This window comes from Leucoraja erinacea, chromosome 9 (genome assembly GCF_028641065.1).
Source record: "Leucoraja erinacea ecotype New England chromosome 9, Leri_hhj_1, whole genome shotgun sequence".
Taxonomy (NCBI): domain Eukaryota; kingdom Metazoa; phylum Chordata; class Chondrichthyes; order Rajiformes; family Rajidae; genus Leucoraja; species Leucoraja erinaceus.
Genome location: NC_073385.1, coordinates 66,013,618 through 66,037,642, shown reverse-complemented (window position 1 = coordinate 66,037,642; position 24,025 = coordinate 66,013,618). Strand labels below are relative to the sequence as shown.

The 24,025-nt window shown below is 48.0% G+C and overlaps 1 protein-coding gene across 1 annotated transcript in view; it reads right to left on the bottom strand.

Moving 5' to 3' along the window:
- Nucleotides 1-17,435, bottom strand: part of LOC129700513 (cytosolic phospholipase A2 zeta-like) — an 87,881-nt gene extending 70,446 nt beyond the window's left edge. Inside the window, exons 1-4 of the mRNA XM_055641081.1 lie at nucleotides 17,148-17,435; nucleotides 14,794-15,034; nucleotides 9,688-9,760; nucleotides 1,458-1,585 (exon numbers count right to left, since the gene is read on the bottom strand). Of these exons, the coding sequence (XP_055497056.1) occupies nucleotides 1,458-1,585; nucleotides 9,688-9,760; nucleotides 14,794-14,892 (300 nt within the window). The 5' untranslated portion in view covers nucleotides 14,893-15,034; nucleotides 17,148-17,435. The remainder of the gene's footprint in view (nucleotides 1-1,457; nucleotides 1,586-9,687; nucleotides 9,761-14,793; nucleotides 15,035-17,147) is intronic.
- Nucleotides 17,436-24,025: the final 6,590 nt, after the last annotated feature.

Below are 24,025 nucleotides of genomic sequence, written 5' to 3'. Positions count from 1 at the left end.
AGTTCAGGGCAGGGGCGGAAAACCTGGGGGGGCCAGAGGGGACACGCCCCCCCCCCCCCATGTTTTGAGAGGTGGGGAATATCCCCGCCAGGTTAATCTGCCTGGGCTTGCGGGAAATATGGCCAGCGCGGAGAAGCAGCGCTGGTATCCCGTCAGTCCAGACAGGGCTGTAGTTAACCTGGTGACACAGGCAGAGTTGAGCTGCATTTAGCGCTGGATTGAGCCTCCGAAGCCTCGCGCGCGCGTGTGTGTGAGTGTGTGCATGCGTCCCTGTCCCCGTCCCCTCCATGTTTTGATAGTGAGTTCCGCTCTTGGTTCAGGGCTGCTCTCTGGTTGTGGTAAGATGATTCACTTGCCTTAATACAGCTTGGAAGAAACTGCGCCTAAAACTGGAGGTGCGTGTTTTCACACTTCTATACCTTTTGCCATTCCAAAACACCAAGTGAGCACCTCGGGTAAATAACTTATTGGTCGCTGTTTCCCCTTTGCTCGTCGCCCAGGCAATGCAAAATAGAGGATGACATAACCCTAATGCCTTCCGAATGCAAAACATATTTAAATACTGACATAGAAAATGACAGAAGAACTTAGCTAGTCAGGCAGCATTCGTGGAGAGAGAAACAAACACGATTTCTTGACTGAGAGGGCAGTGAGAAGATGGGCAGAAAAGAGGTGGCTATCTTTCTTAATGTAGACACAAGGCACTGCAGATGCAGGTTTACCTCGGAAAGACAAAGTCTGAAGAAGGGTCCCAACCTAAAACATTACATATCGGATGGAGGAACCTCCACCTAACCAAAGAGAGGGGTATGAAGGAACTGCAGATGCTGGTTAACACTGAAAATAGACACAAAATGCTGGAGTAACTGAGCGGAACAGGCAGAATCTCTGGAGAGAAGGAACGGGTGACCAAATTGTAGGAACAGCATCTCATTTTGCCTGGGCAGCCTACATCGGTAGCAACGGTATGAATATTGATTTCTCCAACTTCAAGTAACCCTTGCTTTCCATCTCTCTCCATCCCTCCCCCTTCCCAGTTCCCCGACCAGTCTGACTGCCCCGATTAAATTTGATCTCTGTATGCTTTGTCGTAACCTTCTCCTCGCTAACAATTCTACATTTCCCCTGAGCTGCATCTCCTTTGATGTCTTGTTTTCACACCTTGCACTTCCTTATCTCTGTATCTCTCTATCCCCTGAGTCTCAGTCTGAAGAAGGGTCTCGACCCTAAATGTCACCTCCTCCTTCTCTCCAGAGATGCTGCCTGTCCCGCTGAGTTGCTCCAGCATTTTGCGTCTAACTTGGGTGTAAACCGATATCTGCAGTTCCTTCCCACAGATTAACTGACTGAAATGGGAGGTTAGGTGTTGAGAACGTGTGTCAGCATTATTCCGCCTGTAACCTGTGCCTTGGGCTGTAGATGTTGCACACTGTGGCAGACAGCCTGAGCCAGCTTACCTTTATAATGCTCTGGATCTTGTAATTGAAGGTTTCATTCCACTGCAGATCGTTGATGCTTTTTGTCCTGTAGTCGACTACAGATGCGGTGGGGAGGTGCAAGGAGACGTAACAGTCTTTTGCACTCACTGTGGAGAGGCACAGGGGTAATACAATCTAAAACGAGTGTCAGAAATCACCTCAAGAATCACACCGCATGGCAGAGCAATGCAGGCAATCATTGCCCCTGCCTGTCCTGCATGTAAACATGGACAAATTCAGTACGGTTCACACACACCATGAAGCCGCGTTCTGAGCTGCTGAAGACAAACTTTTGTCTGAAGCTCAAAGGATCCCACGATGTTGCAGATCCACACAACCGCAGATGTTGGTTTACAAAAAGAGATTCACAAAGTGCTGGTGTAAAGGGCCTGTCCCACTGTACGAGGTAATTCAAGAGTTCTCCCCTGAGCTTGTGTAATGTAAGTGGCGGGTCCGTAGGAGTTCGTGGATGTCTTGTACTGGCTCGTACGAGTAACGGTAGGTACTCGGGAAATCCGGTAAACTTGTTTGTTTTTTCAACACTGTGAAAAATGTTCATGAGTAAAAAAATACTCGTGATGAAAAAAATTGATACTTTTTAGTCGTACGAGCCGCTACGTACATTACACAAGCTCGAATCAGGGGAGAACTCGGGAGAACTCTTGAATTACTTCGTACAGTGGGACAGGCCCTTAACTCAGTGCATCAGGCAGCATCCCCGGAGACTGTGTGTGTGTGTGTGTGTGTGTGTGTGTGTGTGTGTGTGTGTGTGTGTGTGTGTGCGTGCGTGTGTGTGTGTGTGTGTGTGTGTGTGTGTGTGTGTGAGATCTGGAAGTGGGGAGGGGCACAACCAAAACCTGGCAAGTAATAGGTTGTTGCCTGTGAAGAGGGGGGTTTGTTAGACAAAGGCCGGAGATGAAATTACAAGGTGTCTTCTTCCTGCGTACAGTGTGCACAGCCTAAAGTTGTGGGTCTGAAGAAGGGTTTCGGCCCGAAACGTCGGCCTATTTCCTTCGCTCCATAGATGCTGCTGCACCCGCTGAGTTTCTCCAGCAATTTTGTGTACCTTCGATCTTCCAGCATCTGCAGTTCCTTCTTGAACAACTTGTTCTATTTGATCTTATTTGATTTTGCACACCAGGTTGATTGCATTCGTCGAAACAGGTGAAGGTTGCAATCTCCCACCCCAGACAAGGTGTGAGACAAAAGGATTGAAAAGTTGTAAATTGTAAAACTAGAGGAAGATAATGTCGATGGAGGGGGGAGGGGGGCTGAATAGGTGAGAGTTCATGTGGAGCACAGGGGAGAGAGGGGAGGAAATATAAAGGAGGGGTACCTTTTGGAAGATACCTAAAATTGTAGCTGTGACTGCAACCTGCCTGTTCATTCCTGTGTATTTTTCTGTTAGATGGGCAATGGTTTGACTTTATCACTGACCACATGTCATTGCATCAAAGAGTCTTGGAAACCAGTTCACCATCTTGTGGAAAAAGACAAAACCCAAAGAAAAAAGGAAGTCAAATTGCATTGCCCTCGGCACTTTTGGACAGTTTGTCCAAAAAAGGCCTCCCTGGTGGGGGATGGAGGTGTAGAGTGACTGGACATCCATAGTAAAGATGAGGGAGTGGGGGTTCGGAAAGCGGGAGTCATTAAAGAAACAAAGCGCATGTGAGGTGTCTTGGACATAGGTCGGGAGTGATTGGACCAGGTGAGGAAGGATGGTGTCGAGGTACGTGGAAATCATTTCCGTGGGTCAAGAGCAGGCAGAAACAATGGGTCTGCCAGGGCAGTTGTGTTAGTGGACTTTGGTCACTTTGGTGAATTCTGTACACTTTCTAGCTTAACTTCTTTTCTGTGGCAAGGTGACCAAAACTGAACACAATACTCTAAATGTGGCCTTACCAGCACCTTGTACAGCTGTATACCAACTTCTATACCCAATATCCTGACAGAAAGGCCCATATGCCAAAAGCCTTCTTGACCACCTTATCTACCTGTGATGCTACTTTCAAGGAATATATACCTGCACTGCTAGATCCCTCAGTTCTACAACACTCCCCAAAGCTTCAAAGGTATCAAAGGTATCAAAGGTATTTTATTGGTCACATTCACTTACACCGAGGTGTAGTGAAGTGAAATGCTTCTTGCCATTTTGCAGCACATAAAAAAGGAATACAGACATAACATTAATAAGAGTTTTAAACACAAAGAACATCCCCCCACAATGGTTCCCATTCTGAGGGAAGGCACAAAGTCCAGTCCCCATCCGCAGTTCACCCATAGTCGGGCCTATTGAGGCCTCCACAGTTGCCTCTACGGAGGCCCGATGTTCCAGGCCGTTCTCACCGGGTGATGGTGCTCTGGCGTCGGGAGAGTCCTCTCAGCGGCTTGGGAACCCTGGAACGGCCGCCTCCGTACTGGAGGCCGCGGCTTCCGAAGCCGACAAGGCCGCGCCGGATGGAGCTCCACAACTGGCGATCTCATCTAGAGATCCCAGGCTCCCGGTGTAAAGTTCAGCGCCGCCGCCCGCAGCTGGTCGCTCCACAGTCCCGCAGCTCCGCGATGTTTTCCTCAGCGATCTTCAGCTCACCGGAGCTCCAGCGCGGCGACCCGGGCAAGGCATCGCCCGCTCCACGATAGCGCTTCAGCGCTGTGCCGCCGCTGAAGCCGAGGTTCTGGGCGGTCCCCGACAGGAAACGCCGCTCCAGGCCCGCTGTTAGGCCGCGAGGACAGGTCAAAGCTGCAGCCCAGAGAAAAGCTGCCTCTCCGACCAGGTAGGGACCCTGAAAGGTAGTTTTTCCCCTCCCCCCCCCCCCCCCACATAAAAAAGTCTAGACCTCCAAACAAAACACTTTAACTAACTAAAAAAAAAATAAAAAGATGAAAAGACAGACAGCTGCTGGCTGGGCAGCCATGCACAGGACAGAGCCCCCACAGAGCTTTAGGTTTAGTTTAGAGATACAGCGCGGAAACAGGCCCTTCGGCCCACCAGGTCTGTGCCAACCAGCGATCCCCGCACATTAACACTATCCTACACCCACTAGGGACAATTGTTTAATATACCAAGGCAATTAACCGACACTCTTTGGTGGGAGGAAACCAAAGATCTAGGAGAAAACCCAGGCAGGTCACGGGGAGAAAGTACAAACTCAGTACAGACAGCTCCCATAGTCGGGATCGAACCCAGGTCTTCGGTGCTGCATTCGCTGTAAGGCAGCAACTCTAACACTGCGCCACCATGACATTGCCATCTATTGTGACGGTCATGCCCTGGTTAGATTTTCCACAATGTAACACCGCGGGTAAACCTGCTTTGAACTCCATTTACCGTTCCTCTGTTCATTTGCCCAACTGATCAAGATTCTGCTGTAGCCTTTGATAACTATCTTTTCCACCTACAATATCATCTACTTCAGCATCATCATAAAACTCACTAACCATGCCTTGTACAACCTCACCAACATTGTTGATATAATAAACCACAAACACCAGTGGCCCAGCACTGATTCTTGAGGCACACCACTAGTCACAGGCCTCCAGCACGAAAACATTCCACCATCACCCTCTACTTCCTTCCATGAAGCCAATTTTCTATCCGGCCAGCTAGCTCTATCTGGATCCCATGTGATCTAACCTTACAGAGCAGTCTACCCTGCAGAACCTTGTGAATTGCCATGCTGAAATCTATATAGACATTGTCTATAGCTCTTCCCTCATCAACTGGTTCCATCTTAAAATAAAACAAGCACTGTAAATGGACAGCGCCGTTGGAGGGGGGGGAGGGGGGAGAGTTCCTTTCACAGCGTATGTGGAGTCTGGCCATGGTTAAAGTTGTGGGGTTGTGGGGAGGGCAGGAGCGTTGAGAAGGAGGGGGTCGGGGATCATGCCAGAGCAACCAGCTCAAGAGCGGGTCAGCGGGCGATGGATAACAGGACTGCGGGCGGTGGAGCTTACTCCATATGTCAGTGCTGACACAGGAGTGTCCACTGCCCGCTGTCCTGTTATCCATTGTCCGCTGACCCATGCCGCTCTATGATCTTTGCTATTGAGCTGGAGCCCCTCACTGTTCAGAGAGGGGAGAGCACTGGAGGGGGGGGGGGGGGGGGGGGGGGGGGGAGAGGGGGGAGGAGGGGGGGGGGAGAAGGGAGAGGGAAGGGGGGGGGGGGGGAGAGGGGGAGAGGGGGAGGGGGGGGGGGGAAGGGGGGAGGGGGAGAGGGAGAGAGGGAGAGGGAGAGAGGGAGAAGTGTGAGTGTGTGTGTGTGTGCCGGTGCCGGTGCCAGCCAGTGCAGACAAGAGGCTCAAATACACAGAGGGGCGTGAGAGTTATTTTGTATTGTTTCTTTATTGATAGTTGATAGTGTTTCTGTGTTTTGCTGGAGTTTGCTTTAATTAAGAGTTCCTTGTGCTCTTCACCATGTGCTTCCTCCATTCATTGATCCGAATCTTTGAATCATCACACTGACCCACTGACTCTGGTCCTTGCCCTCTGTATTTTGCTCTAAGCGACCACTCTCATCATGTCATGTACCCATGTCTGCTTGCTGAACTCTCCTGTGAATGGTGACATCTCAGCATCTACACTTCCATTCCTCCTTAAGCTCCGATACTTCGCAATGATATTGCTCGACATTCTTTTTAAACTCCAGCTGATAGACTTGCTGCCATTCCATGCGAGGAGCTGTGGCGCGGCCATTGGCCCGAAATGAAGGCGAGGAGCCGGGTATAGGGTGATTTCACAAAAGGTCACTGGAGCGTAGATCCGCACCCAAGTGACCGAAAATTTGAAGTGGAGGACATGCTAGACATCCGGTACATGTTAGTGAATGGGAAAACACGCACTTTCACACCCGTTAAAAACATCGAAAACGGCCAGTTTTTGAGCTGCAATTTATTGTGCTAGTCGGGGTGACCGTGAGGCACAGCTACCTAAATTTACAGCCCAAAAAAAAGATAGAAACTGAGGTAAATTCAAGAGGGAGCTGAAGGTGCCAGGTTCCAGCGGAAGTGAACAGCGGACATTTGCCGTGGAGATTTAATTGACTTTATTGACTTTTTTAATCTTTATTCATTTGTTATATGAGAAGTTTTAAAAGTGAAAAATCCCTCAGTAAAATTGCAAAATCGCCCATGATTCTCAGGTGGGTTTTAACTTGCAAAATGAAAACGCTTCTGAAGCTACAAAAATGGTAAACTATCAATGCGTTTTGAAATAAATTTTACTCAGATGCAAGCTAAGGAATGGGATAATTGTCAGCTGTTAGTTGGACAAAATTAGGACATTTTATTATTTTCCAAAATATATTTCTCAATGTTTCTTGTTTAAAGCCTGCACATGCACATTCACCCAAACTACTTATTTATTTATTTCTTTATCATCAAATTCATTCCATGCTGCAGGCTTGTCTGTTATTAGATGATTGATAGTTTACCATTATTTAAATGGTAAATGTAGCTTCAGAAGCGTTTTCATTTTGCATGTTAAAACCCACCTGAGAACCATGGGCGATTTTACAATTTTACTGATGGATTTTTCACTTTTAAAACTTCTCATATAACAAATGAATAAAGATAAAAAAGTCAATAATGCCTTACTTTTGATGAAATTCAGCGAGCAAACGCGATAATTCCCAATATTTTGGACCTTTAAATCTCCACGGCAAATGTCCGCTGATCACTTCCGCTGGATTTGCACCTTCAGCTCCCTCTTGAATTTACCTTAGTTTCTATCTTTTTTTTGGACTGTAAATTTAGGTAGCTGTGCCTCACGGTCACCCCACAGCTCAAAATCTGGCCGTTTTCGATGTTTTTAACGGGTGTGAAAGTGCGTGTTTTCCCATTCACTAACATGTACCGGAAGTGTAGCATGTACTCCACTTTAAATTTTCGGTCACGTGGGTGCGGATCTACGCTCCAGTAACCTTTCGTGAAATCACCCTATTTCGGGAGGACTTTAATTAGACGTTGATCTCCTGTTCGGACGGGTCCGCAAGAGAGAGATTGCGCCTAAACCCCTTGCCCTTTATCCCTGTAGCTAAGGGCCGCTCTCGGACTCATCCATTCCCGTGCCGAGGGGTTCGGTAGTGGAAATCAAAGATCCTATAGGATCTTTGGTCAGGCGGAGGGACAGGCGGAGGGACAGGCGGAGGGTCAGGTGGAGAGTCAGGTGGAGGGAGCCGCAAAGGGGGGCGACCTCGCTGCCGAGGCTGGGCTATTATTGCTTATTTAGCACTATTATTGTCTGTATTTTTTTGTTTATTATGGTGTTTGCAGAGTACTACGTTTGTGCTGTTGTACAGGGTACTGGGTATATATGTTGTGTTGCTGCAAGTAAGAATTTCATTGTGTGGGAAAGAAACTGCAGGTGCTGGTTTAAATCGAAGGTAGACACAAAATGCTGGAGTAACTCAGCGGGACAGGCAGCATCCCTGGAGAGAAGGAATGGGTGACATTTCGGGTCGAGACCCTTCTTCGGGCAATTTGATTGTTCCGTTTCAGGATATATGACAATAAAACACTCTTGATTCTTGGCCCAGGTTCAATCGGTGCTGTCTGTGTGGAGTCTGCACATTCTCTGTGACCGCGTGGGTTTCCTCTAGGCGTTCTGTTTCTTCACACATCCCAAAGACATGCTAGTTTGTAAGTTGTGTAGGAAGGAACTTTAGACGCTGGTTTAAACCGAAGACAGACACACAAAGCTGGAGTAACTCAGCGGGTCAGACGGCATGCTGTCTGACCCGCGGAGTTACTCCAGCTTTTTTGTGTCTACGATTCGATAAGATAGAACTTTATTTATCCCAGGAGGGAAATTTGTCTGCTAAGAGGTCATAAAACACAACAAGATACATGAAACATGAAATTAAAGTGACAAGTGGAAAGGCCAGGATGGGAATGTGCAAAGCAAAGTTCCCCCGCAATGTCAATTACCCTGCGAGTCGGGTCGATTCCGGTTACTACAAAATCAACTCAAACACTGCTTGTGAGCCATTTAAAAAGAAATGATTTAAAAAACATTAAAAAAGACAATTACCAGAGTCAAATTTTATTCTTGACAAGAAGTATGAACTGACAGATTTATGAATCTAACCCACACAAACTGTTGCCCCGCAACATTGATTACACTGCGAGTCGGGTCGGGTTAGGTAGGCTCAGGTTGCTAAAATGGCCGTGGAAAAATGCCCAGGATCCCCTCCATGGCGTACTACACGTCAGCCCATTGCATTTCGCAGGAGCAACCCATCTTGCTCTGCTATAAGATCTTTGGTGCAAAGATTGGGGGGGGGAGGGGGGGGGGGGGGGGGGGGGGGGGGGGGGGGGGGGGAGGGGAGTCAGTCTTCCACATGACAGAAAGGGGGAGGAGTTGTACAGTTTACCATATAACCATATAATATAACCATATAACAATTACAGCAAGGAAACAGGCCATCTCGACCCTTCTAGTCCGTGCCGAACACATAATCTCCCCTAATCCCATCTACCTGCGCTCAGACCATAACCCTCCATTCCCTACCCAACCACATAACCATCCCAATTATTTTTAAATGATAAAAACGAACCTGCCTCCACCACCTTCACTGGAAGCTCATTCCACACCGCTACCACTCTCTGAGTAAAGAAGTTCCCCCTCATGTTACCCCTAAACTTCAGTCCCTTAATTCTCATGATATGTCCCCTTGTTTGAATCTTCCCTACTCTCAGTGGGAAAAGCTTTTCCACGTTTGATAGTTTGAAAAGTTTGATAGACACAGGAAAAAAGGACCACCTGTGGCGTTCTGTGATGCATCTTGGTGGAACCATTCTGTTGCTGAAGGTGCTCCTCAGGTTGACAAGTCTATCATGGAGTCTATCGTCAGTTTCTAAAGATAATTGGCTTCTGTAAGATTTCTCCTGATTTGTTAGGGGGTGGTTGAGAAAGAGGAATAACACAGAACCAGTGTGAATGGGTGATCGATGGTCAGCGGACATTCGGTGGGGCAAAAGGATCCGTTCCCATACTTTCAATGAATCAATCACAACAGGTTTATATCTATCCAGCTGCAGCCAAGATGGGTGCTGACAATCAGCAGGTATCGTCATACTCAAGCATGGCCTCATTATACAAAAAAGGCAAGGATTCAAAACACCTCGTGTAATTAAAATAATGCATGTAACAGCTAAAACAATCTGTTTTCATCAGAACCGCCAAGAGTTAAACAAGAACGTGACTACTTACAGAAATCTTCTGTGACAATATTCCATCCCTGTAGAACTTTCACCGTTAAGTTGTAGTAGGGTTGTTGCTCCTTCTGAAAGGGGAAGGTGAGTTTTGCTCTTAAATATAAGACACTAAAGAGTAGTCTGATCAAAGGGGAAAATGCGAATGAACATTAATCCTAGAAGATTTCAATACACAATAGACAATAGATGCAGGAGTAGGCCATTAGGCACCTCGAGCCAGCAACTCCATTCACTGTGATCGTGGCTGATCATCCACAATCAGTACCCCGTTCCTGCCTTCTCCTCATATGCCTTGACTCCGCTGTCTGAGCTCTATCTAACTCTCTCTTGAAAGCATCCACTGCCTTCTGAGGCAGAGAATTCCACAGATTCACATCTCTCTGGGTGAAAATGTTTTCCCTCATCTCAGTTCTAAATGGTCTACCCCTTATTCTTAAAAGTGCAGTCTAATCAAAGGGGAAAGTGCGAATGAACATGAATCCTGAGGCAAGACAGAAGATTGCGGGGGCCTTGACGAGGATCTTTGTTTCTTCTCCAGTCACTGGTTAGGTCCCAGAGGATTGGAGTGGCCACTGTTGTTCCTTTCTTTAAGATAGGAAGCAGAGAGATCTAAGGAACTACAGACACTCCCCAATTTATGCAAGGGTCACATCCTGCGGACCTTGCGCAAGTCAGATACTATGCAAGTCGGAAACAGAATTACTTCTGCCCCTGCGTAAATTTACTGTTCGTACTGTGTAGTACCAACGAGACCAACTGGGAGCTCGTCACAGGGACCACCTGGGAGGCCGCACATTAACACCTGCGGGCTCCGTCACAGTGCACTGCGGGCTCCGTCACAGGGACCAGCTGCGGGCTCCGTCACAGGGACCACCTGCGGGCTCCGTCACAGGGACCACCTGCGGGCTCCGTCACAGGGACCACCTGCGGGCTCCGTCACAGGGACCACCTGCGGGCTCCGTCACAGGGACCACCTGGGAGCTCCGTCACAGGGACCACCTGGGAGCTCCGTCACAGGGACCACCTGGGAGCTCCGTCACAGGGACCACCTGGGAGCTCCGTCACAGGGACCACCTGGGAGCTCCGTCACAGGGACCACCTGGGAGCTCCGTCACAGGGACCATTGGGGCTTTGTCACAGGGACCTCTGGGAGCTCCGTCACAGGGTCTCGACCCCGAGCTCCGTCACACCTACCTGGGAGCTCATCACAGAGATCACCTGGGAGCTCCATCACTGAGGAGCATCCCGGGGAACAGCTAACTTTTGCAGAGTCTACCTAGGGCTTTATAGTGCAGCAACTCGGAAATGAGAGCTCAGCTTAAAGTATTGACGTATGTATGAGTTTTTTTTTGAGGAGGTGACAAAGAGATTGATGAAGGTAGGGCACACAATGTAGGGAACACATGGAAAGTTTTCGACATAGGGGTGGTATCAACTCAAGAGTCAATTAGGGCTTTGTACGGCTCTGAAGAAGGGTCTCGACCCGAAACGTCACCTATTCCTTCTCTCAAGAGATGCTGCCTGTCCCGCTGAGTTACTCCAGCATTTTGTGTCTACCTAGGGCTTTATACGCAGCAAGTCATGTCTCAGTAAGTTGACGGAGTTGTTTTTGAGGAGGTGACAAAGGAGATTGATGAAGGTAGGGCAGTGGATGTTGTACACATGGATTTTAGTAAGGGGTGGTATCAACTCAAGAGTCAAGAGGGTTTTATTGTCATGTGTCCCAGATAGAACAATGAAATTCTTACTTGCTGCAGCACAACAGAATATGTAAACATAGTATGATATGATAAACGAGAGAGAGAAAAGAAAACTTCAGTGTGTATATACACACACATATCCTCACAATATATATAGATATATATATAGATATATATATATAGATATATATATATATATATATATATATATATATATATATATATATATATATATATATAGATATATATATATATATATAGATATATATATATATAGATATATATATATATATATATATATATATATATATATATATATATATATATATATATATATATATAGATAGATAGATATATATATATATAGATATATATATATATATATATATATATATATATATAGATATATATATATAGATATATATCAAGAGTCAAGAGTATATTTAATTGTCATTTGGACCCCTGGAGGTCCAAATGAAATGCCGTTTCTGCAGCCATACATTACACACAAATAGACCCAAGACACAACATAATTTACATAAACATCCATCACATCGCTGTGATGGAAGGCCAAAAAAACTTATCTCTCCATTGCACTCTCCCCCCCCCCGATGTCAGAGTCAAAGTCAAAGCCCCCGGCTGGCGATGGCGATTGTCCCGCGGCCATTAAAGCCACGCAGGGTGGTGCAAGGTCGCAGTTAGAGCCCCCGGCGTGCTCTCGCAGAGTCCCGTGGCCATTCCAAGCCGCGCGGGGCGCTGCTGTAAGGCCCCGCTCCAGGAGCTCTTCGACCCCGCAACTCGGGCGGGAGAAGTCGCCGTTGCGAGAGCCCTGAAAAGCGGTCTCCCTCCAGGGACCCGCGGGCTCCCGGTGCCGTCGTCCGCCAGACCCGCAGTTGCAGCCTCCGAATCTCCGGAGGTCGGGCCGCAGCAGCAGCAGCAGCGCTCCAACACCGCTCCACCCGCTCTGGACTCGGCCATCTCCGCGACGGTGACGGTGAGTCGTCGGCACCAGAGTCCCAGGTCTTCTCCTGTTGGAGGCCGCTCCTCGTTGCAGTCCCAACGACAATGGAGACCCGACAAGAAAAGGTCGGGTCTCCCGTGCAGGGAGAGATTTAAAAGTTACCCCCTCCCTCCCACCCCACCCCCACCCCCCCACACACATACTCCAACAAAAAATAACAAAAACTACATAGAAACATAGACAAAAAATAATAAAAACGCGGACGGGCTGCATAGGCCGCTGCTGACAAGAGTCGCGCCGCCTACTGGAGTGAGGCCTATGTACAAGTTATGAATTCCCTAGTCTCTCTCCGATGCCTATCTCAAATAGACAAAGTTCAAGTGTGCAACCCTCTAACCAACAGCAGCTGATCCCGAGTTAAGAAAACTTAAAAAAGTTATACCGAGTGCTGAAGCAACTCAGAGGATCAGGCAGAATCTCTGGAAGACGTGGATAGGCAACGTCAGGACCCTTCTTCACACCAATTAAAGAAGTTGAGAGAGAAAACTGATTTAAAAAAAAAGCCCTGTCCCACTGTACGAGTTCATTCAAGTGCTCTCCCGAGTTTAAAACAAAAATGAAACTCGTGAAAGCACGTAGAATGTACGTAGCCGTACGTCGGAGCTCGGGGACGTCTCTTAGCGGCTCGTAATGCTAACGGCAGGTAAACACGGTAAGCTCGTGAAGATTTATCAACATGTTGGAAAATGTCCACGAGAGCCCCGAGTACCTACGAGTGGCCATTACCGTACATCTCCGAGTTCGAATCAGGGGAAACTCGGGAGAATGAACTCTTGAATGAACTCGTACAGTGGGACAGGGCTTTAAGAGGTGGGGCAGGCAAAGCCTGATGGCAGCAATAGGTAGATACAGGTGAGGGAGATGAGAGATGCTGCCTGACTCCACCACTCTGCCTTATTTTGTGGACCAGGAGTTCGTGGATGTCCCGTAGCGGCTCGTAATGCTAACGGTAGGTACTCGGGAAATCCGGTAAACTCGTTACGTTTTTTCATCCCTCCAAAAAATGTCCACGAGTAAAAAAATATTTGTGATGAAAATTCTTTTTAGTTGAGGCCAGTTCATTGGCTATATTTAAGAGGGAGTTAGATGTGGCCCTTATGGCTAAAGGGATCAGGGGGTATGGAGAGAAGGCAGGGATGGGATACTGAGTTGTATGATCAGCCATGATCATATCGAATGGCGGTGCAGGTTCGAAGGGCCAAATGGCCTACTCCTGCACCTATTTTCTATGTTTCTATGCTTCTAAGAAGTGGGCAACAAAAAGCTTTTTGTTGTACCTCAGTACATGTGACAATAATAAACTAAACTAATCCGTATTATAACATTGAATAATTATTTGAGCGCCAGAGATCTTGGCTTTGATAAGCTTTCATTTCCCACTGATCTTCTGAAATGTCAGATTTCCTCAGCTTACAATGGATAATCACAGGTGGCATTAAGCAATGCATGTGGTGCCCTGCCAATGTCATAGCAAGGTACTTACAATGCAGAGTGGAGACATCAATAGATTGCCGTGCTCAGGCATGACCTGGGTTCAAGTTACCATGGACTTTGAGATCTTTTATAAAGCACAAGTTGAAAGTCACTGGAGTGAGATGGGTTCATTGTAAACCAAGTACGATTTAAACCTGAACACAGCAACCTTGTTCATTTTGCATCAAAGTTTCCTTGGGTATAACATAGAAACATAGAAACATAGAAATTAGGTACAGGAGTAGGCCATTCGGCCCTTCGAGCCTGCACCGCCATTCAATATGATCATGGCTGATCATCCAACTCAGTATCCCGTACCTGCCTTCTCTCCATACCCACTGATCCCCTTAGCCACAAGGGCCACATCTAACTCCCTCTTAAATATAGCTAATGAACTGGCCTCAACTACCCTCTGTGGCAGAGAGTTCCAGAGATTCACCGCTCTCTGTGTGAAAAAAAAAGTTCTTCTCATCTCGGTTTTAAAGGATTTCCCCCTTATCCTTAAGCTGTGACCCCTTGTCCTGGACTTCCCCAACATCGGGAACAATCTTCCTGCATCTAGCCTGTTCAACCCCTTAAGAATTTTGTAAGTTTCTATAAGATCCCCGCTCAATCTCCTAAATTCTAGAGAGTATAAACCAAGTCTATCCAGTCTTTCTTCATAAGACAGTCCTGACATCCCAGGAATCAGTCTGGTGAACCTTCTCTGCACTCCCTCTATGGCAATAATGTCCTTCCTCAGATTTGGAGACCAAAACTGTACGCAATACTTCAGGTGTGGTCTCACCAAGACCCTGTACAACTGCAGTAGAACCTCCCTACTCCTATAACATGAAATACAATTTTTGTCAAGTTCTGCTCAATTAACTCTACTTATCATCTGAGTAGAAGATTTAAGGGACCATACCTTCAGAGGTAAGGGGGAGGCTGTTCGTGGCGTATCTTCCCATTTGTAAAGAATACTGATCGCAGTCGGGAGGAGCCGTGTTGACATTCTCATGAACATGGTCGAATCAGATGGGTTTCTCAGTCTTGCTCCACTTATTGCGAGTCTCTGTCCGCAATCCACTTAACCTTCCTCTCGACAGGCCGACCTCAACACAGATGTTCATGCCCACTTTTGGACTCGAAGTGGAAGAGCTAAGCTGCTGAATGAATGAATGAATAAGTTTATTGGCCAAGTATTCACATACAAGGAATTTGCTTTGGTGCTCCGCTCGCGAGTGACAACATGACGTACAGTGACAGTTAGGAATGACACATAAAACATTAAACATTAATAATAAAACATTATTGATTAAACATGTGAATTAAATAAAATACCAGAGCAAAAGGAGGCTACAGATTTTTCGTTATTGAGTAGAGCTACTACTCATGGAAAAAAACTTGGCACAGACATAACACAGTTGAAAGGCACAGGGAGATGAACATTTGATTTTGCCATTCGGACATCATGGAGTACAGTGCAAATTGAGAAACTATTTGTTTAGTTTAGAGGTACAGCTTGGAAACAGGCCCTTCGGCCCACTGAGCCCATGCCAGCCAACGAACACTTCATACACTAATTCTCTGTTATCCAAGTTTTGCACCCTACACCCATACACTAGTTCTATCCTGCAGACTAGGGATAATTTACAGAAGCCAATTAACCTATAAACCTGCATATCTTTGGACCTGTGGGAGTAAACCGGAGCACCCGGAGAAAACCCACGCAGGTCACGGGGAGAACGTACAAAGTCCATACAGACAGCACCCGCAGTCAGGATTGAACTCGGGTCTCTGGCACATGTAAGGCAGCAACTCTACTGCTGCGCCACCCAGCTGCACCCAAGATTTGTTTCTGTAACTAACTAAAAATAAGTGGATTTTAAACCCTTCATTCAGATTTGCAACATACACTTCGCAACACAGAGATTGCTCTCTTGTACAGAGCTCATACAATCTATTGAGATGAGGATAGAAACATAGAAAATAGGTGCAGGAGGAGGCCATTCGGCCCTTCGAGCCTGCACCGCCATTCATTGTGCACATGGCTGATCGTCCCCAATCAATAACCCGTGCCTGCCTTCTCCCCATATCCCTTGACTCCAATAGCCCCTAGAGCTCTATCTAACTCTCCCTTAAATCCATCCAGTGACTTGGCCTCCACTGCCCTCTGTGGCAGGGAATTCCACAAATTCACAACTCTGGGTGAAAAGGTTTTTTCTCACCTCAGTCTTAAATGACCTCCCCTTTATTCTAAGACTGGCCCCTGGTTCTGGACTCACCCAACATTGGGAACATTTTTCCTGCATCTAGCTTGTCCAGTCCTTTTATGATTTTATATGTTTCTATAAGATCACCCCCTCATCCTTCTAAACTCCAGTGAATACAAGCCTAGCCTTTTCAATCTTTCCTCATATGACAGTCCCGCCATCCCAGGGATCAATCTCGTGAACCTACGCTGCACTGCCTCAATCACAAGGATGTCCTTCCTCAAATTAGGAGACCAAAACTGTACACAATATTCCAGATGTGGTCTCAGCAGAGCCCTATACAACTGCAGAAGAAATGGACAATGACATTTTTTTAAAACTTTGCATAGGGCAATGCCCACTTCAATGCAATAATCTCTCCTAACTTCGCATATGAACAAGTCCTCAACAAGTTCACAATTCATAGAATTCAGAACAAGACAACACGGGACAGGCCTATCAGCCCACAGAGTCTGTGCCGACGTTGGTACCTATTTAAACTAACCCCATCTCTCTGCAAATGGTCTATATCCCTCCAGTCACTGCCTGAATCAATGTCTTAAACATTGCTGTTGTAATCCAGCCCCACGAGTCAACCTCCAGGTCAAACCAGGGCCAGGCCCCAACACGCAGGCAGCAGAAAGTTCCAGCTCCCGACCTCGGTGAACCAGGGACATTGAACCCGTGCTATCGTACCTCCCGGCAGCAGGGCCTGAGCAGGCCGAAGCCACGGTTTCCCAGATCGCCTGGCGCCAACACTGACCAGCGGGAGTTAGCCAGGCCACAGGCCCGACCACCTCCCGTAACGACCATCGAGGACGCCAAGCCAGAGGCCCGGCCCTGCGAAGGCCACAATGCCCTCACAATGCCGACCACAACTACACGCCTCTGCAGCAGCCCAGCTCCACCAGCGACCTCTGGGGGCAGCCTGACCCGAGGTCCAACCACCACCGACGTCTGGTCCGAGGCCCTATCCCAGGCTGCTCCTGACGACGGTACAGCCAGCCTGGACGGAGCCCTAACCCACCTTGGCACTGGAAGCCCCCACTGAAGGCAGGAATCCACCTCCCGGGGTTGTGGACACCCCCAGCGAGCACAGCCCCCAACCTCCAGCCAGCACTGCTCGATGTTAACCCCAGCCCAGGGAGCACACTCACAAGGTCAAGGTGCTACCACCTAGTGGGGAAAACAGGGAAGCGTGCCGGGCCGCAAGCAACGTTAAAACAACAAGCGGATTGAATTGAATTGAATACTTTATTGTCACAGTAAAACTCTTTGCTTGTATATCCAAGGTATGCAAATAGTCGCCCATAAAGGGCAGTGACAAAGTTACAATTCCTCCTATGTTCCTTCCCCCGGGTAAGCAGCGTCCTGACTTCCACGTATCCATCCTCGACGTCGGTCGCGCGCCCCCATCGACCTCTCCACTACCGCCGCTGGGTCCTCTTCATGCCTCCTTGGCGCCGACCCAGGCCCCAGCCGCCGGGCTCCGCAGACCCAGAGGCCGAAGGTCACGGGATTCTTCGACCCGCGAGACGCCACAACTGACCCACGGGGCTCCGACCCCGCGAGGCACCAGCTTCGGCTTCTCTGCGGCACCTCCCACCGCAGCGGCACCCGCTACCCGGCGTACCACATGGGCTAATGTGCAGTCTATGGAAAACAATAGTCAATAGGTGCAGGAGTAGGCCTTTCGGCCCTTCGAGCCAGCACCGCCATTCAATGTGATCATGGCCGATCATCCCCAATCAGTACCCCGTTCCTGCCTTCTCCCCATATCCCCTGACTCCGTTATCTTTAAAAGCCCTATCTAGCTCTCTCTTGCAAGAACCGGCCTCCACCGCCCTCTGGGGCAGAGAATTCCACAGACTCACCACTCTCTGTGAGAAAAAATATTTTCTCGTCTCCGTTCTAAATGGCTTACTCCTTATTCTTAAACTGTGGCCCCTGGTTCTGGACTCCCCCAACATCTGGAACATGTTTCTTGCCTCTAGTGTGTCCAAACCCTTAACAATCTTATATGTTTCAACCTGCATGAACTTAAAGCCAGGCTGACTTCCCTCAAAGAAGTGCGAGACTGCCGTGTGCTCTGTTTCACAAAGGCATAGCTCACCCCCCGACATACCCATCTGTGCCATTCAGCCCAAGTACTTCTCCCTTCACCAGACGGACCGTACAACGTCTTGGGCTAAGGTTAGAGGCAGCGGTGTCTGCTTTCTAATCCATACCTTGTGGTGCTCAGACGTGGCAGTCCTGGCGAGCTCATGCTCCCCAGACCTAGAATGTCTGACTGTGATGAGCTGTCCCTCCTACCTGCCATGTGGAGCCCACAATGGTCCATTGTTGGCTGCGGGATAGGTGATAACGAATTATATAGACAGTGAAACTCAACTGGATGACAGTAAAACTAGTACGATGACTAGGGTGGGGGAGGGACGGAGAAGGGATGTGAGTGTTATTTGAAATTAGTGATAAATCAATGTTCATACCGCTGGGGTGTAAGCTGCCCAAGAGGAATATGAGGTGGTGTTCCTCCAATTTGCATTGGCCTCACTCTAACAGTGGAGGAGGCTCAGGACAGAGCCTCTACCTCACCTGAAAGGACTGTTCTGTTCCCTGGACAGTCGAGGAAAGAGGTATAGGGACAGGAAGTCCCTCCGCAACTCCCTGGTTAACTCATCCCTTCCCACCCAAACCACCCCCTCCCCAGGTACCTTCCCCTGCAACTGCAGGAGATGCAACACCGGTCCCTTTACCTCCCCCCTCGATCTGTCCAGGGACTCCAACAGTCCTTCCAGGTGAGGCAGAGGTTCCCTTGCACATCCTCCAACCTCATCTACTGTATCCGCTGTTCCAGGTGTGGACTCGTGTATATCGGCGACAACAAGCGCAGGCTCGGCGATCGATTTGCTGAACATCTCCGCTCAGTCCGCCTGAACCATCCTGATCTCCCGGTTGCTAAACACCTTACCTCCCCCCTCCCATTCCTACACTGACCTCTCTTCACTGACCTCTCTCACCCCGATCCTGGCCTCTCTCCACTGGCTCCCTGTACGGTTCCGTATACATTTCAACACCCTCCTCTATGTCTACGAAGCCCTCAATGGGCTTTCCCCCTCCTACATTAAAAGTCTTCTCACCCACCACTCCACCTCCAGGTCCCTCAGATCGGCCGACTTGGGGCTGCTGAATATCCCGCGGTCTAGGCATAAGCTCAGGGGCGACCGTGCCTTTGCGGTTGCAGCCCCTAGACTGTGGAACAACATCCCCCTTCCCATCAGAACTGCCCCCTCCATCGACTCCTTTAAGTCAAGACTAAAAACGTATCTATACCCCCAAGCCTTTCCTGACGTCCTCTGAGCGAGAGCTATATGTATATATGTATGTAGTTTGTATGTTTATACTATTCTTATAACAAATGTAAAGCACTTTGGCCAACGTGAGTTGTTTTTTAAATGTGCTATATAAATAAATGTGACTTGACTTGCGACTCTGTCCTGGGCCTCCTCTACTGTCAGAGTGAGGCCCAGCTCAAATTGGAGGAACGGCGCCTCATATTTCGCTTGGGCTGCTTATAACCGAGCAGTATGAACATTGACTTCTCTAACCTCAAGCAGCGCTTGCTTTCCTTCTCTCTCTCCATCCCTCCCCCACACAAGTCATCGTACTAGTTTTACCGTCGTCTTGTTGAGTTCTACCGCCTGTATAACTCGTTATCACCTATTCCACCACCAACAATAGACCATTGTGGGCTCCACATTTCTTGATTATCAGTGCTTTTTACATATTTCATTCAGTTCTCCTCAGTACCATATACTGTATACCTCTCATTCCCCTTTCCCCTAACTAAGTCTGAAGAAAGTCTCGACCCGAAACGTCATCATAAGTGATGTAACGAGGAAACTTGCCCACGCCGGCCAACATGTCTCAGCTACACTAGTCCCACCTGCCTGCATTTGGTTTGTATCCCTCCAAACCTATCCATGTACCTGTCTAACTGCTTCTTAAACATTGAGATAGTCCCCGTCTCAACTACCTCCACTGGCAGCTTGTTCCATACACCTTTTTGTGTGAAAAAATTACCCCTCGGATTCCTATTAAATCTTTTCCCCTTCACCTTGAACCTATGTTCTCTGGTCCTCGATTCCACTGCTCTGGGCAAGAGATTCTTTGCATCTACCCGATCTATTCCTCTCATGATTTTATATACCTCTGTAAGATTACCCCTCATCCTCCTGCGCTCCAAGGAATAGAGTCCCGGCCTACTCAACCTCTCCCTATAACTCAGACCCTCTAGTCCTGGCAACATCCTCGTAAATCTTCACTGCACCATTTCCAGCTTGACAACATCTTTCCTACAACACGGTGCCCAGAACTGAACATAATACTCTAAATGTGGTCTCACCAACATCTTAAAACATGACTACCCAACTTCTATACTTAATACTCTGGCTGATGAAGGCCAATGTGCCTTTTGACCACCTTATCTATCTGCAACTCAACCTTCAAGGAACTATGCACCTGTACTCGTACATCCCTCTGTTCTACAACACTACCCAGAGGCCTACCATTCACAGTAGGTCCTGCCCATTTTAGACATCCCAAAATGCAACATAGAAACATAGAAATTAGGTGCAGGAGTAGGCCATTCGGCCCTTCGAGCCTGTACCGCCATTCAATATGATCATGGCTGATCATCCAACTCGGTATCGCGTACCTGTCTTCTCTCCATACACCCTGACCCCCTTAGCCACAAGGGCCACATCTAACTCCCTCTTAAATATAGCCAATGAACTGGCCTCCACTACCCTCTGCGGCAGAGAGTTCCAGAGATTCACCACTCTCTGTGTGAAAAAAGTTCTTCTCATCTCCGTTTTAAAGGATTTCCCCCTTATCTTTAAGCTGTGACCCCTTGTCCTGGGCTTTCCAACATCGGGAGCAATCTTCCTGCATCTAGCCTGTCCAACCCCTTAAGAATTTTGTAAGTTTCTATAAGATCCCCTCTCAATCTCCTAAATTCTAGAGAGTATAAACCAAGTCTATCCAGTCTTTCTTCATAAGACAGTCCTGACATCCCAGGAATCAGTCTGGTGAACCTTCTCTGTACTCCCTCTATGGCAATAATGTCCTTCCTCAGATTTGGAGACCAAAACTGTACGCAATACTCCAGGTGTGGTTTCACCAAGACCCTGTACAACTGCAGTAGAGCCTCCCTGCTCCTGTACTCAAATCCTTTTGCTATTAAAGCTAACATACATACTGCACCTGCATGCCTATTTTCAATGACTGGTGTACCATGACACCCAGGTCTCGCTGCATCTCCCCTTTTCCTAGTCGGCCACCATTCAGATAATCTCACATTTCTCTGTCCATCGCCTATTTCTTCTCTCCTGAAAACCAGGCCCTGCAGCGTAGTGATCTCAGAATTACTTCCAGTACCACTTGCTAGTGAAGATAAGAATAGGAACATTGGGGAAATAAATGTGAGGAGTTGGTGCAGGGGGCAGAGATTCAGATTACTGGATCATTGGGATCTTTCCCGTGGCAATGGTGACCCGTATAAAAGGGACAGGTTGCACCTAAACTGGAGGGGGACCAACATCCTAGCGGGAAGGCTTGCTAACGCTACACGGGAGGGTTTAAACTAGATTGGCGGGGGGGTGGGGTGGGTATCTCGTGCAGGACAGAGGCACGTGAGAAGCTAGACGTTGGTATGAAGGCTGGTGTGGGGAAGGTTAGTGGACAGAATAGGCAGGTGAAAGGTGGAGAGCGAGGAAGGAGGGTTGGTTTAAACTGCACGTGTTTTAATGCAAGGGGCCTGACGGGTAAGGCAGATCAGCTTAGGGCGTGGATAGGTACGAGCGACTGGGGCGTTGTAGCCACGACTGAAACCTGGTTAAGGGAGGGGCAGGACTGGCAGCTTAATGTTCCGGGGTACAGGAGCTTCAGGAGAGACAGGGATGTGGGGGAAAAGAGGAGGGGGGGTTGCATTGTGGTTAAGGAGGATGTCACGGCAGTGTTCAGAGGTGACATTACAGACGATTCATCTAGTCAGTCTATATTGGTGGAGTTGAGGAACAAGAAAGGGATGATCACCTTGTTGGGGGTGCACTACAGACCCCCAAATAGTCAACGGGAATTAGAAGAACAAATGTGCCCGGAGATTGCAAACAGTTGCAGGCCAAATAAGGTTATCGTAGTAGGGGATTTTAACTATCCTAATATAGACTGGGGAAATCATAGCGTGAAGGGTTTAGATGGGGTGCAATTCCTCAAAGGTGTTCAGGAGAGTTTTCTTAAACTGTACGTGGAGGCTCCCACATGTGAGAGGGCAATGCTGGATCTAGTATTGGGAAATAGGGATGGGCATGTTAATGAAGTGTGTGTGGAGGAGCCTTTTGGGACCAGTGGCCACAGTTCGATGAGGTTTAAGATAGTTATGGATCGGGACAGAGAGGGTCCCCGTGTTAAAATGTTCAACTGAGGCAAGGCCAACTTTGAGGGTATGAGAGAAGGTCTCGATCAAGTTGACTGGAGCAGGTTATTTGAGAGGAAAGGAACATCGGCCAAGCGGGATGTTTTTAAAAGTGTGCCCGCGAAAGCTCAGAATATGTACGTCCCTGTTAGAGTGAAGGGCAAAGCAGGCAAACGTAAGGAAGCTTGGCTGACGAGGGAAATTGAGACGTTAGTCAAAAACAAGAAGGGAGCATGGGACAGGTATAGGCAGCTGGGATCAAGTGCATCCCTGGAGGAGTTTTGGGATCCAAGGAGTATATTAAAAAATGAAATTAGAAGGGCAAAGAAGGGCCAGGAGATAGCTCTGGCGGGTAGCATAAAAGACAATCCCACAAGGTTTTATAAATACACAAGGGGGAACAGGGTAACTAGAGAGGGGGAGACCTCTCAGGAATCAAAGCTGTCACCTCTGTGTGGAGCCACAGGAGATGGGCAAGGACCTCAATGAGTATTTCTCCTCTGTATTTACCGAGGAGAAAGACAGTAGGACGGAGGAATTTGGAGCAGTCAATGGAAGTGTCTTGAGAGCAGTCAGGGTTACCATCGAAGAAGTACTGAAGGTACTGTCGTGTTTGAAGGTAGACAAATCTCCAGGGCCTGATCTGATATATCCGAGGACATTTCGGGAAACTAGAGAGGAAATTGCGGGAGCCCTGATTGAAATTTACGAGTCGTCCTTAAATACAGGAGAGATGCCGGAGGGTGGCAAATGTTGTGCCTTTTTTCAAAAAGGGCTGCAGGGAAAATGCTGGGAACTATAGGTCGTTGAGCTTAACATCTGTAGTTGGTAAGTTACTGGAGAGTATTCTGAGGGATAGGTTAGACAGGCATTTGGATGGGCAAGGGCTGATTAGGGATAGTCAGCATGGTTTTGTACGCGGGAGGTTGTGTCTCACAAATCTGATTGATTTTGAAGACGTGACCAAAAAGGTTGATGAGGGCAGAGCTGTAGATGTTGTGTACATGGACTTCAGTAAGGCGTTCGACAAGGTTCCGCATGGTAGGCTGTTCTGGAAGGTTAGATCTCATGGGATCCAAGGAGAGATAGCTGAATGGATAGCAAATTGGCTCCATGGAAGGAAGCAGAGGGTGATGGCCAGGTGGAGGAATGGTTGATGGAATTTCTCAGAATGGAGGTGCCTGGGACTGGTGGTAAATGAGCCTCAGGGTTCGTAGAGTGCTAGGGACCCGTTGAACTCGCAGGTTTGTCATCTATATCAGAGTAATGATTTGGATGGTGGACATACAGTTCTGGGCACCGGGTAGGAAAGATTAGCAAGTTTGCTGCCATGATACTGAGTTAAAAAGTGGGTGGGACTCTATTTTACAGTGAGATGGTTGTGAACGATTGCAGCAGGATCTGGATCGATTGGCCAGGTGGGAGGAGGA